General features: G+C 46.4%; 1 protein-coding gene across 1 annotated transcript in view; it reads right to left on the bottom strand.

Moving 5' to 3' along the window:
• The window catches only part of Nrde2 (NRDE-2, necessary for RNA interference, domain containing), a 37,589-nt gene that overhangs the window by 6,852 nt on the left and 16,487 nt on the right, over window positions 1-14,250 (bottom strand). Inside the window, exons 5-10 of the mRNA XM_005068411.4 lie at window positions 11,948-12,398; window positions 10,037-10,442; window positions 7,869-8,002; window positions 6,193-6,313; window positions 2,792-2,967; window positions 447-833 (exon numbers count right to left, since the gene is read on the bottom strand). Coding sequence (XP_005068468.1) covers window positions 447-833; window positions 2,792-2,967; window positions 6,193-6,313; window positions 7,869-8,002; window positions 10,037-10,442; window positions 11,948-12,398 — 1,675 coding nt within the window. The remainder of the gene's footprint in view (window positions 1-446; window positions 834-2,791; window positions 2,968-6,192; window positions 6,314-7,868; window positions 8,003-10,036; window positions 10,443-11,947; window positions 12,399-14,250) is intronic.

The raw sequence follows: 14,250 nt of genomic DNA, 5'->3' as shown, positions 1-14,250 counted from the left end.
GTATTTGTGCACAAAACTACCAAAGGATGTGTACTTTTTAAAAAAGAAGTGAGATCACAGTATCCATGAGAAGTCAGTATTACTCCTGGCCAGCAGAGGGCAGAGCAGAGTCTGGGACCTCACCCAGCATTGACACAGCTACAGAGCACAGGGTAAGCAGCTTACTTTCTTGTCCTAAGCCCCAGATCCTCTAACCCTGCTTAGGCTGATGCTAGTTCTTAATACTTAGTTCTTAATACTAAGTGCCTGGATAATCTGCAGACAGACAGCTCTGGCCACCAAGCCCTGGACTGTCTCCTGCCTGCCTGCTGCTCCTTCGCATCTGAGGTGACTGCAAGAGCCACTGAAGGAGGAAGTTCTGTGACAAGGACGCTCGGGTCCATCTGGAGCCCCTGGGATCCCGTGAGACACTGACATGAAATGAGGAAGGAAGCAACTGCAGTTACCTTGGCAACCTCGTACCGCAACCAGGAGAGGCAGAGCTGAGACTTCTGTTTGCCTGAGAACAGAGGCAGCACGAGGTGGAAGACGTTGCGGACAAACTCCTCGCCCTCTCGGCTGTGACCTTTGGTCCAGCGAGGACAGCCCAGCTGTTCCATGTAGCCAACACAGCTAATGCCCGAGAAGGAAGGGTTGAAGTAAGTCAAGGGCTTTGCATCATAAAGCTCACTGTCAAAGATGCTGCTCTCGTCCATGGCCAGGTACAGGCAGGAGGCTGGAGGAAGGAATCCGGAAGGCACGCCCAAGAACTGCAGAAAGGCCTCAATGAGCTGGAACTGAAGACTCGGGCTGCAAAGTCTGATCAGAGACTGTCCAATATCATCAAACAGCACCTGCAAGCAAGACAAGATGCACAATGAGACACAGGAGCTGTCACAGGCTTCACAGCTCTTTACATGGGAGGTACTAGTTCAATGTTAGTCAAAGTTAAAGTTAAGTTTTAAACGGACAGCAGCTAGGTTCTCTGCAAAACAAAAAATCAAGAGGTTCCCCAGGCAACTCCAGCAGCTGGAGAACAGCGAGCTGCAGCCTGGACCCCAGACAACACGAGAGTCTGGAGAACAGCAAGCTGCAGCCTGGAGGTGCCATGAGAATTTACACACATCCAGGGAGCACTGGGATGGAGGGAAGGACCAGTAGGCTGAAGCTACCAGCTTCCAAAGCAACCTGCTGGACTCCCATTCACTTCAAAAGCATACAACTTCACAGCTACACTGACAGCTAACACAGAGACCTTTGACTTGGGGGGGGGGGCGACTTACTATTTGTAGTTTCTAGAAATTTGCTTCAGAAAATGAAAACTGCTCCAAGACAGATATAAAGGTACATGGTAAGGAGGAGGCTACAAAAGCAAAGGACCACTACAGAGCAGCTAAGAGCTGATGCTGGCTGTGAGTGCCCACAGGTGATTTCACACGTCACTTTAAACCACAGCCAAGGACACTACCCTGTCTTGGGTGCTTTCACACTGGCTTTTTTGCCACTCGGTAGAGGAAATCAGGTACAAGCACAAAAACTGAACTGCCCAGGATTCAACAAACTGAGCCATCAACTAATCAAAAGCCTTTCTGCCTTGGGCTTTGGTTAGAGAAGATTCACAAAGACAGAAATTGCTCAGACGCTCTCTCCAGAACTCAGTCAGCTCGACTGTGAACTCTGAAACCCTCAAACACCAAAGCAAGGATTCTTAAACAGTCAGTTTCAACCAGCAAAGAGGCCTGGGACTCCCAGGCTCTCTGTTAACCTCACAGGCCTGCTGAGGTTTCGGCACAGGTTGCCTCTTCAGGTCTACCCTATTCTCTGTGTCCTAAGAGTCTGGCCACACCTCGCACCTCCACCTCCACCTCCAATGCTGCCAGCACCAAGGCCTGCACACTCCAGCCTCAGACGGCTCTTCAGCATCCACTGGCTCTCACGACCTGAGCACGAGCCATAGGACAGCGGTAGGCACAGGTGACAAGCAGTGAGCAAGAGCAAGCCACGCCCCCAAGGCACCTCACTTGCAGGGAAGGTCACTAGAGCCTCAACCACTAAGAAAATCTCCATCTACATACACGTCACATCACAGGCCAAACGATGAGCTGGTGTCTTATAAAACTGAATCAATTCCAGGCACCAAAATAGCTCTTGTGGAGCTGGAGAGAGGGCTCAGTGATTGGGAGCACCAGCTGCTCTTCCGGGATTCGATTCCCAGCACCCTGTGGCAGCTCACAACTATCAGTGATTCCAGTTACAGGGGATCTGACCAATGCACATAAAATAAATTTTAAAAAAAAAGCATTTCTTAGACAAGTATGGTGGCACACTCCTGTAATCCCAGCACTCAGGAGTCTAAAGGAAAGAGGACAAGACCAGCTTGGACTACACACTCTAAACAGAACAAAACAAAACAAAATAACACATCTTCCTTTATTTTAATATCTCCAGAGATGGCAGCCACTACAGAGAGTAGCAAGCACTAAGTCATTTAAAGATGTAAGTGAAGGATTTGCACTAGCTCCTTCTCCATCCGTCATAAAACACATGTCCTGGGGGCTGAAGAGATGGACTCAGTGGTTCAAAACCATTCAGGTCTCTCAACATCTACTTAACAAGACACACACCTATAGCCTTGCACACGCCTATAACCCCAGATCCCAGAAGGATGGAGACATAATGATCACTGGGGTTTAATGGCTTCCAGTTAGCCTAGAAATTCTGAGAACCCTGGGTTCAGGGAGAGACCCTGCCTCAAAGAAATAGGTGAAAAATAAGAGGGGAGACAGAGACTGCTGTGGTGAAGAGTACATGCCTGTCTCTCGGGGTCCTCACAATCTTCCTCTGTTTGCTTCTTGGTCTTATCTGGGCGCCAGGGCCGCCAGTGCCTCTGGTCTCGAGAACGTTCAACAGCAAGCCAGATCTGCCACCTGGGCAGAGTCTTATCTTTTATCTCCTGGTCATCCTCTTCTGGCTCCTCCTCATCCTCATCTAGATAAGGAAACACCCAGTTTACTGGAGTAGAAAATACACCCACCATCCGCCACCATCCGCCACCATCACCCCCACCCGCCACCATCACCCCATCCGTTTTCTGTGCCAGTTACACTGGGCATGTGGCATGTAGCACATAGGCAGATCAGCCATGCTGCCCCCCCTGGCCCAAGGACTCTCATTGAGGAGGGTCCCAGGAAAAAAAAAAGTAGATAAAGGGCAGAACAGTGATTTTTTTTCATGTTTTCATGGAAAAAAACAAAACTGGGAATTGAATTCTAGAATATCACTGCCCAAAAGAACTTCTTGAGATGACAAAAACACTATCTGTGCTAATGTTCCTACCACCTACATGTGACTCACAGAATTCTTAATTTCATTTCATTTTAATTCACTTTAAGAATAGCTAGCTAGCAGCCTCAGAAACAATACAGAGAAACCCTGTCTCGTAAAAGCCAAAAAAAAAAAAAAAAAAAAGACTAGCTAGCTAGGGGTAATTATTTCAAACAAATGGAATTTAATGACTACACTGGTTAACCTACCTGATTCTTAGCCAATGGCCTTATATACTATTCATTATGACTTATCACTATAATTTGATTTTAAAAATGTAAGTTTATAGCTGCCTTTAATCCCAGCACAGGGAGGCAGAGGCAGGCGGATCTCTGTGAGTTCGAGACCAGCCTGGTCTACCGAGCGAGTTCCAAGACAGGCTCCAAAACAATACAGAAAAACCCTGTCTCAAAAAAAAAAAAACAAAACTGTAAGTTTAGTCTCTAACAATGTGTTTCACTTTGTTTCCTAAGTCTAAAAATGCAGTATTAAAGAAGCCTCAGTTGCCTGCAAAGCCCAATACTTTTTAGGCATTTTAGTAAAATGGAGTGACCACATCCAGAAAGAGCTTGGCTGCATCTTATAACTAACAGGTTCCCACCACAACTGCAGAACGGTGAGAACTGAGGTTCACATGCACGCACACAAATGCAAGCAAACAAGGCCTCAGCCTCTGTGCTCAGGGCAGCCCTCCTCATCATAGCCAAAAATAGAACGGCCTTGATTTCTTAGGGGAAGAAGACCCAAACTGTGGCTTACCTAGACCACAGACTCACGCTCAACATAAGATGAACAAACCCCAGAGACTTGAACTAAGTACAGGAAGTCACCTCTAGACGGTACTGAGAAAACAAGTGACTCTGAGGATTTGGAGAAACTGGACCTGGTGGTAGGAACCTAAAATGGTGCTAGCAGCTGTAAGACAAGCCGGCACGTCAGAATTAAACAACTGTCACATGACTGGGCAAGGCCACCCTAAAGGACTGGAAGTGGAGTCACTCATGGCACACCCAGGTCACAGCAGCACCACTAAGAACCGCCCAAGCCTCCATCCGAGGAAGAATGGGGAAGCAAAGTGTGGTGCACACACAGGGGAATATTATAGAGACTTAAAATGAAAGGAAAGCCTGCCACATGCTACAACACAGATGACTCCCAAACACACTACTGGCAGAAGAAGCCAGCTATACAGGGACACATTTGTGACTCCTCTTTTGTGAGGTTCTTAAAGCTATCAACTGATACATGCTGTAGAACTGTAGTTGCCAGGAGAGGAGGGGACTTGGGAAAAGGGATAATGATAACTGAGACAAGTTCGGCTGGAAAAAAGTGAAAAGTTCTAGAGATGGCCTCTAGTAATGGCTATGCACCATGGAAATACACTTAACGCCGCCAAACTGCACTTTTTTTTTTTTTGGTTTTTCGAGACAGGGTTTCTCTGTATTGTTTTGGAGGCTATCGGTCCAGCCCAGCCTCGAACTCACAGAGATCCGCCTGCCTCTGCCTCCCGAGTGCTGGGATTAAAGGCGTGCGCCACCACCGCCCGGCTCAAACTGCACTTTTAAAAATGGTTACCATGGTAAATTTTACATTTTATTTTCCTTTTTTAAGTTGTATGGCAGCTGGGTAGACAGCTCAGTGGGTCAAGCGCTCACTGAGTGTATATCACCAGCACCCAGGTATGGCAGTGTGCACTTGTAACCCCATCAGTGGGGTCAGGGAATCGAGGAGGAAACGGGAAATCCTGGGGCTTGATGGCCAGCAAGTCTAGAAAAAGTGAGGTGTTTTTTAGATTCAGTGGCAAACTATCTGTTAAAACAAGGGGGAAGGAACAGAGGACCTCCACACATGTGCATGTCTAAGCAAACACCACACACACACACACACACACACACACACACACACACACACACACGTAATGATTCCATTTATAATACATATTAGAACAGATTCATGTGTTCAGTTGCTGTGGGTAAGGACTCAAAAAACAGTGGCACAATAAACAAAGCCTGGAAGTGTCAAAACAGTTCCTAGTCATGATTGTAAGGGAGACTGCACAAAGCTAACCAAGTGAAAACTGCCTGGGACGTGCACACATAAACACATACATATACACACAGACATACACAGAGAGATATATACACACACATATACACACTTACATACATCTACACACACAGCACACAGGAACACAGACTGGTAAAATCTGGACACGGAATGCACAAACACTCTGTACCTCTTTTTCAGTTTCATGCACATCTACAAATAGTTCAAAATTAAAACTCAAAGAAAATCCTAATAATTTAAGTGGAAAATGAGCACTACCTGGTTTCTGACTATGCACCTTCTTCTGCACTGAGCCCTGGCCAGTTCTTGCTACTGAAACTGTGGCTAAGAGACTGGGACACAGTGGTCTGTCTTGTATTCCTACTGGCTGGCTCTGTTAGAAGTATAAACCTAGAAAGCTCTTTGGCATCAGACAGAATTACAACTATGTACATGTTAGTTAATACTGGTTTTTAATGTTCCTAAAGAGGCAAGAATTTGTCAAAGAATTTTTAGTCTGGACATTCCCAAAAGACTGCCTTAAATCTACACCCAGAAGAATAGGAAGTCAGGGGTTAGCAACACCCCAGCTACTTCCAGAGCAACCTGGAAAAGCCCTTCCTCTGGAAGCCTCCAGCCCTCAGATGCTCAGAGCACTGCATGCTGGGAATAGGAACTGGCTCCAGCAGTCCACAGGGTCTGGTTAAGTCTTTTTGACATTCTGGTGCTTGTACAGCGCCCTTAAGCCGGCTCAGTTAGGCAGCTTCTATAGAGAAATAATCACAAAAGGGAAACCTAATCCCAGAAGAGAAGGCATGCCCCTAACATTTTGGAAGCACTTACCTGGGTTGACGAGCACCCAACCGCCACGCTCCTGCTGGTGCATCCATGCCCGCCAGCCTCGGGCTCCCTTCTCCCCAACACGAGGCTCTCCGCTGTCCCAGAAGGGTTCAAAGAATTCCACCTGTTCAAGTTTAAATAACAGAAGTTAGGCCAACAACAAGCAAAACTCCAAGTCACCAGGTCAAATAAGTGCAGGGAGCATAGGATCCCTAAAACACCATACAACCAATGTTTAGTCAGTCCATGGTGCGCACAGCAAAACAGAAAAAGGAATTTTTTGTCAGGTAGCCTCCAAGATGGGCCCCATCACTCCACCCCTGGTATATGGCTCTGAAGTGTAGGTTTACTTAGACTTCTAAGATGAGATTATGAAAGGCTGGTCAAGGAAAATCCCCAGTCCTGACCCTGCTGGTACAGTCTACCCACCACCAGCTCCTCTCATCCCTAATCCTAACATCGAGCTCCACAAACAGGAGGAACTCAATATATGCCTCAGGTGAAGTGTGGAGGGAAGTACCCGCGGGACAAAACCATCTGCATTGGAAGGCCAGGCCCTGCGGTGATCTGGACATGAGATCTGCAGTGTGTGAAGCAATTACAGGCAGTCAATCATCCCAGGAACAGAATGAATATAGACTGAGCAGGACCCGATTCTGCCATTGATCTTGTTATCGACTAGCAAAGGACTTTAAGGTAGTCAACAATCTACTCTAATGAAACTTTCTAGAGGAACCTGTGGAGGACAAACAAGTTTCCGGGGAGCACACATTAGGCTGACAGGTGCAGGACATGCCTTGAGGAGAACGATGCCTACAAGGGTCACAGTGCAGGGTGAGTGTGTGGACACCAGCCTTTGGTAGCAAATGAGTGTCAGTCACCCTCAGGAAACGGGCTGGAAACACTACAGATCGGCTTTCGAAACTGTGATATCAAAAACAAAACAAAACCTCAATTCCTACCCAAGTGTAAAGGCCCAAGTTCAATTCCCAGTACTGCCAGAAACAAACCACTCATTCAAGCAAAGGCTGATTTTTAAAGAGTATGATATGTGTTTCTAACCAGTGTTCAGCCTCTGCCATGTTTGTCTTATGCTATCACGTTTATGGTGATGACAAAAATGATATTCACTGGGAGCTCATGTGAGACCTTAACATCTCAAAAATTCTTCCAAAGGTTCACCATGAATCCAGATATTCTCTTCATCTGCCTCCAGACCCTTTCCCAAAGCAGAAAACTGAGCTTTCTTCAGTGGACAGAGAGAAGTGGTTATTTTTCATTGCCACATAGCTCTTTTGTTGTTATGTTACCACATGGAGGGAACACTGGAAATGTCTCTTATCACCTAAAAGATGAACCCCTTTCATGATGAGGACTGCTGACAAAATGCCCATGTATAACTTAACTTCATTTACAGTTCAAGTAGAGATTTGAGGCAATAAAGAGGTAGCAACACAACCCAGACAAGACAGAGAACATGACATGTAGCTCAAAACAGCATAGTAACTGTGGAGAGAAGGCTGCGTTTAAGCAGGGCTGGTGAGGGAGGAAGCGAGCCTCTCAGTGGACTTTGTATCTGGGAGGACGGAGGTCCCCGTTTATCTACCCAGGACATCCACTCTGCACAAGGGACCCTCCGTGGTCACTGGAGCATCTCTGGGAGAGACAGTGTGCCATACCTGTGCTTTGGTAGGCAGCTCTTTCACACTGTCAGGCTTGAAGAAGGTGAAGTCAACCATGGCCTGGAACAAAGAGATGACCTTCTCCGAGTGGCCGGCCTGCCGTAGAAAGTGACACTGCTGAAGAAAAAGGGCTGCAAACGGAAGCAGAGGGGAGAGGTCTTTGTTGATTGCACATGGAAAAATGTAATTTCTCAAAATACAACTTAACACCTAGAAGTTGCTGTTGCATCTTCAGTGTCCTGATTTTAAAGCACTAACAGGCTGGAGGGACGGCTCAACAGTTAAGAGCACTTGCTGTCCTTCCACAGGACCCAAGTTCAGTTCCTAGATCCATGGTAGATGACTTACACAACCACCTATACATGCAATTCCAGGGGATCCAGCAACCTATGCTGGCTTCCTCGGGCGCCTGTGCACATATGCATATACACACAGACACATACACATAAGTAAAAAAACCTGAAAATCGTTTTTTTTTTTTTTTTTTTTTTTTTTGGTTTTTGAGACAGGGTTTCTGTGTAGGCCTTGATGTCCTGGAACTCACTTCATAGACCATGCTGGCCCCAAACTCAAGAGATCCTCCTGCCTCTGCCTCCCTAGTGCTGGTCTAAAGGTGTGTACCACTATGCCTAGCTTAAATTTTTTCAAGTAATCAAGGACTAATAACAGTACCCTAATCAAAGTGTAGTTTTTCTATTTTTATACAAAGCTATATAAAACACAAACATTAGCATTAAAACCAGATGTATATAGTATATAATAAGCTACATGGTTGGCCTGAATGTCAGCTATCCAATACTCAAAGCTCACTACTACAAGAGAAATGGTAATAAGCTACATGGTTGGCCTGATTGTCAGCTATCCAATACTCAAAGCTCACTACTACAAGAGAAATGGTAGGAAAGGAATGGCATCCCTTTTTGTCAGAAAGCAAAGAGCTGAACTCAGCCCGTCACTAGATGGCATTATTCACCATTCACTCGCCATATGTTCAGCCAAGAGTGAACAGACCACAGTTCCACATCTGAAACACTCGGCTCATCTTAATGGTAAAATTCCATTTACTAAGTAGCACTGAGCTATGTAAGCTTATCATGAATAATATCAAATGAGACACTTTTCAAAAGAAACTTCTGAGTCATTTATTTAGTCTTAGTATTAGAGATTAAACCTAGGGCATCATGTATACATGGAGTGTACCTTCTAGCCCCAAATACAAGACTCTCAGTCAGTGTGGGAAATGCTTGTTATGTTTAGAGCAATGCATCTGTGTCTCTAGATGTTACTATAATGAATTCCTAATAACAGGCCTTCAGTGAAGTAAATGCTTGGCATACACAGGTATGTCATACATTACCTCACTTCACATTCACAATCGTTTGTAAAGCAAGTGTTAGCTACTGTTCCTCAGAAGGAACAAGCTCAGACAGGTTCAGAAATGTGCATACTGTCCCAGATCAGAATCTGCACACTGTCACAATAAGGGATAAATCTAGAACCAAGGCTCAATGTGACATTCTCCACCTACTACCCAAGATGCTGCCTGCTGTTCCTCACCCCGCCAAGATCCCCTAGGGACACACCAAGAACATTAACATTTAACTCCAGTCACTTGTATGTACCTCACTACAGACACCCTATAACTGGGGGGGGGGGGTCTCAACAGGTAAGACCATTGGCACCCAAAGCAACTAAGACTGGAATAAGTTTACTCGGTAATAAGCAGAAAAGGTGTTAAGTCATCTTTTTCTAACTGCTAGTTCTAACACGCTACCCACCTATCCTGTGAGCTGGACAGACACCCCTTCCCACCCACCCTGTGAGCTGAAAAGGCTCTAGCACCCTATCTACCCACCCACCTGTGAACGGGATGGCTCTAACACCTAGCACCTGATATACACACCCACCCTATGAAAGTGATGAGCTCTAGTACCCGATATACACACCCACCCTATGAAAGTGATGAGCTCTAGTACCCGATATACACACCCACCCTGTGAACAGGATGGGCTCTAATACACTAACTATGCACCCTGTTATAATTAGCCAGAGTGGTAACGCTTGACATAAAAAAAAAAAATCTGCTCTGGTAAGTTAGACCTTCCTAAAACAAGCAAATCAAGAGCGAAAGCCTCCCACACAACCACTTGTGTTTGTCTCCTTACCAAACATGGCCTCCTCCGTGCCCGGCAGCACAGGGTGGGACAAGATGCTGCCGTCCTTAACAGCAGACAGGGTACTCAAGCACTTGCCATAGAGATTGTGGAGTTTGGACACAGAAAAGGTGCCAAACTGACTCTGGCAAAAGGAGAGGTAGCGCTGCCACAGGTCCGTGTTGTTGGGGTGCAGAAAGAGGAGCTTCTGCCACTCCTTGGCCAGCGCGCTGGGCTCCCAGAACTCCGCGCACAGCTGCAGCTTGGCGAGCTTCAGGTCCACGCTGCTCGGGTTGCTCTCGATGGCCCGCTCCAGCACGGCTAGCTTCTTCTCCAGGAGGAGCTTCAGGGACTTCCTGTGCTTCTCCTGCTCTCCTTCCTCAAGGGCATACAGGCCAGGACTCCTCATGACTTCGTCCTCAACAACAAGAAAACAACTTATTATACTAACTACACACATGTGTGCCTTAGTTCCACAATGTGCAGCCTGCATGACTCCCAGTGGGTTCCCAGCTTTCAAATGGAGCTACTAGTAAGACTTTGTTGATAAACCACTTATGACAACTCCCTTTAGTAAACACATAGTTCCTTGGGTGCCTGTGACACTTGAGTGTATTCTACCTTTTATCTCCAGACAGAACTGTCTGTCCTTGTCATTCTGGGTTTTAAGGCTTATTTATTACTATTTATTTGTGCATGTGTGTGCCTATGTTGTGTGTGTAGGCACATGTGCCTGTGTGTCCTTGTTGACCAGGAGAGGGCGTCAACTGTTCTCCTCTATCACACTCTGCCTTATCAGGTTCTCTCCAGCAAGCCTCTTTTCTCTGCATACAGAGACAGACAGACAGACAGACAGACAGACAGACACACACACACACACACACACACCTCAGAGATGAGTCACAGGTGTACAAAGATGCTTGCTTGTACATGGGTACTTGGATCTGACCTCTGGTCCTCATGATTATGCAGGAAATGCTCTTAACCATTGAGTTATCTGTGTGTCGTTCTTAACATGGATTTATATGTCAACAACTAGCACACAGTGCACTCAACAGGGCAGAGCCAATCTCAGCAATAAGACAGGCATAATCTACTAACTACTCAGAAATGAAACACATGACGAAGACAACTGTGCATTCTGCGGCAGGAGCACCCGGGTAGCCCCGAGCAGCCCTGTCCTTTCTGTCTGTGCCCTCTCTTGTGTACTCTGCACTTCAGGGATGCCTCGTCCTCTGCGTCAATGTCACTTCTCTCAAAATTGCAGTCCTAGGCTGAGATCCCAATCAGTGACAGAGTGCTTATCTAGCATGTGAGGCCCTGGATTCCATCCCAGCACCAACCTACAACCACTCACACCTACATTCATCCCCAACCCTCCAACCACACCCCACATGCCACCCCTACTTAAAACAGAAACATTCTATTCATTTTCATCCACTCCCAGATAACACACAGCATTTCGACTGGATGTTGCATGTGTTCCTCAGAGGGTTGGGCTTCCTCACTGGGCTTTGAGCAAGCCCAGGTCAAAGGCTAAACCTATCAAGAAGCCAGGCCCAGATTTTTCGGAGCAGTTCAAACGGTGCTATAGGACAGGACCAAGTGTAGTGGTCCACACCTATAATCTCAACTACTTTGGAGGCAGAGGCAGGAGGATGGCAAGTTCAAAGCCAGCCTGGGCAATTTAGATCTTGGCTAAAACAAAGCAAGAGCTTGGGAAGTCAGTGGTAGAACACTTGCAAATGCAAGACCCTGGGTTCAGTGCCCAGCACCACCCCGCTGAGTGAGTGCGTGCATGGGTGGGTGGAGGCATAGATGGATGGGTGGACAAACCGACAAATGGATGTCACAGAGTAAAAGGATCAGCTCCAAATCAGCATTGCCATTTCACAGTCAGATAACCAGGCCAGTGATACTCACCTGGAACGCTACAAAGGCCATCCACAGCTGAGTATCCCGGGGATTCTCCCGCACCTTTCTGTTGAACTCCTCCACCTTGGCTTTAAGAGCAGCACTCTCCCTGTCCTGCTGTGAGTCTGGCTGCTTTGATTCTTGCTCTGGAGGACCCTGTCCTTGTAACCACTGTGTAGTTGACTGATCGTAAATCCCCAGAGGATTCAGCCACGTTGCAACAGGAGTAGCTGCATCAGCAGAGTCCTTCACTGGGATAAATGTGATTGGCTCAGAAGAGGGAGGCTCAGTGCTAGCGCACACGGCAATCCCCTCAGTGCGCATTAATCCCACGTTCTTCTTGGTAAAATAGCGCTCCAGGTGCTTGCGTGAATGCTTCTTAGCCGCAGGAGTCCCTTCCCAGGATATACACTGTTTCTTAGGGTTAATGCCCAGGCAGGAGTCTCCTTTCCTTTTATACCTGATTAGAAAAAGAAAACAAGCAGCTGAGCTGTACAAGTGAACATCCAGAGACCTAATTCTTCTTACACGTTCACCTCCAACAGACTAACAGCCCTAAGAGATCTGCCATCAGCCTTTCTCTGCCTAGCTTGACTGCCCTTGTTCTTAAACCCCCTGCTAACACCTCAATGGACTTAAGACTGTGCCTTCTAGATCTTATGACTAGTATTTCTCTGAAGCTTTGTAAGGATCTATCACACACATTTTATGACACAGCCTTATATGACAGGCAAGGCAGAGAGTGCCATCTCCATTCAGGCCATTCTCAAATGAGCATCCTTGCTGGGTGTTGGTGGTGTACGCCTTTAATCCCAGTACTTGAAAGGCAGAGGCAGGTGAATCTCTGTGAGTTTGAGGCCAGTCTGATCTACAAAGCGAGTTCAAGGACAGCCAGGATTATTTCACAGAGAAACAGTCTCAGAAAACCAAAAAATAAAACATAAAAAGAGCACCCTGACACCAGGAATCCAGAGTACTTGTGAGGCCAATAGGTCCCCCTTTCCAATGCTGTTTCAGAGGGCAGCATGAGGCCTAAGAGTCTTTCTTTTAAGTGAGTCAAAGGAAATTGTATTTGGTCATTTCTCCACTAAAAGCAAACAGGTTGCTAGGCTCTGAAGTGCTTTTACAGAGCATGCAGGCAGAGACTTAAGAAAACTGTGTACAACTGTCAGTAAATGATCCAACTAAAAACAGGGCAAGAGTCGTGAACCAACACCCCACACCAAATGTACATAAAATACTCGGTATCACTAGCCTTCCAGGAAATGCCCAAACACAGCCAGGCTGGAGCACAGCACACACCCCAGGTAACCGACACTTTCAAGATGAAGGAGCACAACCTTCATCTCCTGCTGGAGGAAACTGAAAGTGATGAGTGCTGTGTTGGGGAAAGGTGTGGCAGTGCCTTAAAAATCTAAACTGTCAGGCAGGCAGTGAGTGGTGGTGGTAGTGGTGGCGCACGCCTTTAATCCCAGCACTCAGGGGGCAGAGGCAGGTGGATCTCTATAAATTCAAGCTCAGCCTGGTCTACAGAGTGAATTCCAGAAGAAGCTCCAAAGCTACAGAGAACTCCTGTCTGAAAAAAAAATCTAAACACACGCATACCCTGTGACCTGGCAATGCTATTCCCAAGAGAAAATAAACCACATGTCTACACATAGACTTGTACTCAGACACTCTCAGCAGCTATAGAATGGAAAGAGTCCAGGTGACCATCACCAGAAGAACTCATAAGCAGCAATAACAGCATCAAATGGAATAATCCAAGACGCAAACTTTTGACAAATGCCAAGTGTTGAATTTCAGAAATGCCACACTAAGTGAAAAAAGCCAGGCACAGGAGAGTGCATGCTGTATAATTCCACGTACATCATTCCAGGCAGACAAGACTAACAGAGAGCAGGAATCATGACAGCAGCAAATGCTGCTGGGCCCATGGGTGTGAGTTCCCTAGATAGGAGAAATGTGTGGGTGGCACAGAGGTCATGACTACACAGGTGTACATATTCATCAATGTGCAAGACTAGGGAGTAATTTCATGTAAATGTTAAACCAAAGAAAAACCCCAAAAACTACTGAATCCTAGTTACTAATACCCATACTTAGACAGTGTACTGTCTGTGGCTCATTTTGAAATGTATCAAAACCTCAGAAGGGTTGATGGACAGAGAGTTAAGGAAGCAAACATTAGGGGCTATCAGAGGCAGAATGCTGGAGGAGTGCATGAGTATAAAACTCTTTCAACCTTGGCCATGTATGTGAAATTCTGCTAATAAAATGCCATGTGGAAAGAAAAGGATGGGGGAAAAGAT

This window comes from Mesocricetus auratus, unplaced genomic scaffold, assembly GCF_017639785.1.
Source record: "Mesocricetus auratus isolate SY011 unplaced genomic scaffold, BCM_Maur_2.0 Super-Scaffold_15014, whole genome shotgun sequence".
Classification (NCBI taxonomy): domain Eukaryota; kingdom Metazoa; phylum Chordata; class Mammalia; order Rodentia; family Cricetidae; genus Mesocricetus; species Mesocricetus auratus.
This window is presented reverse-complemented; position numbering and strand designations above follow the sequence as displayed.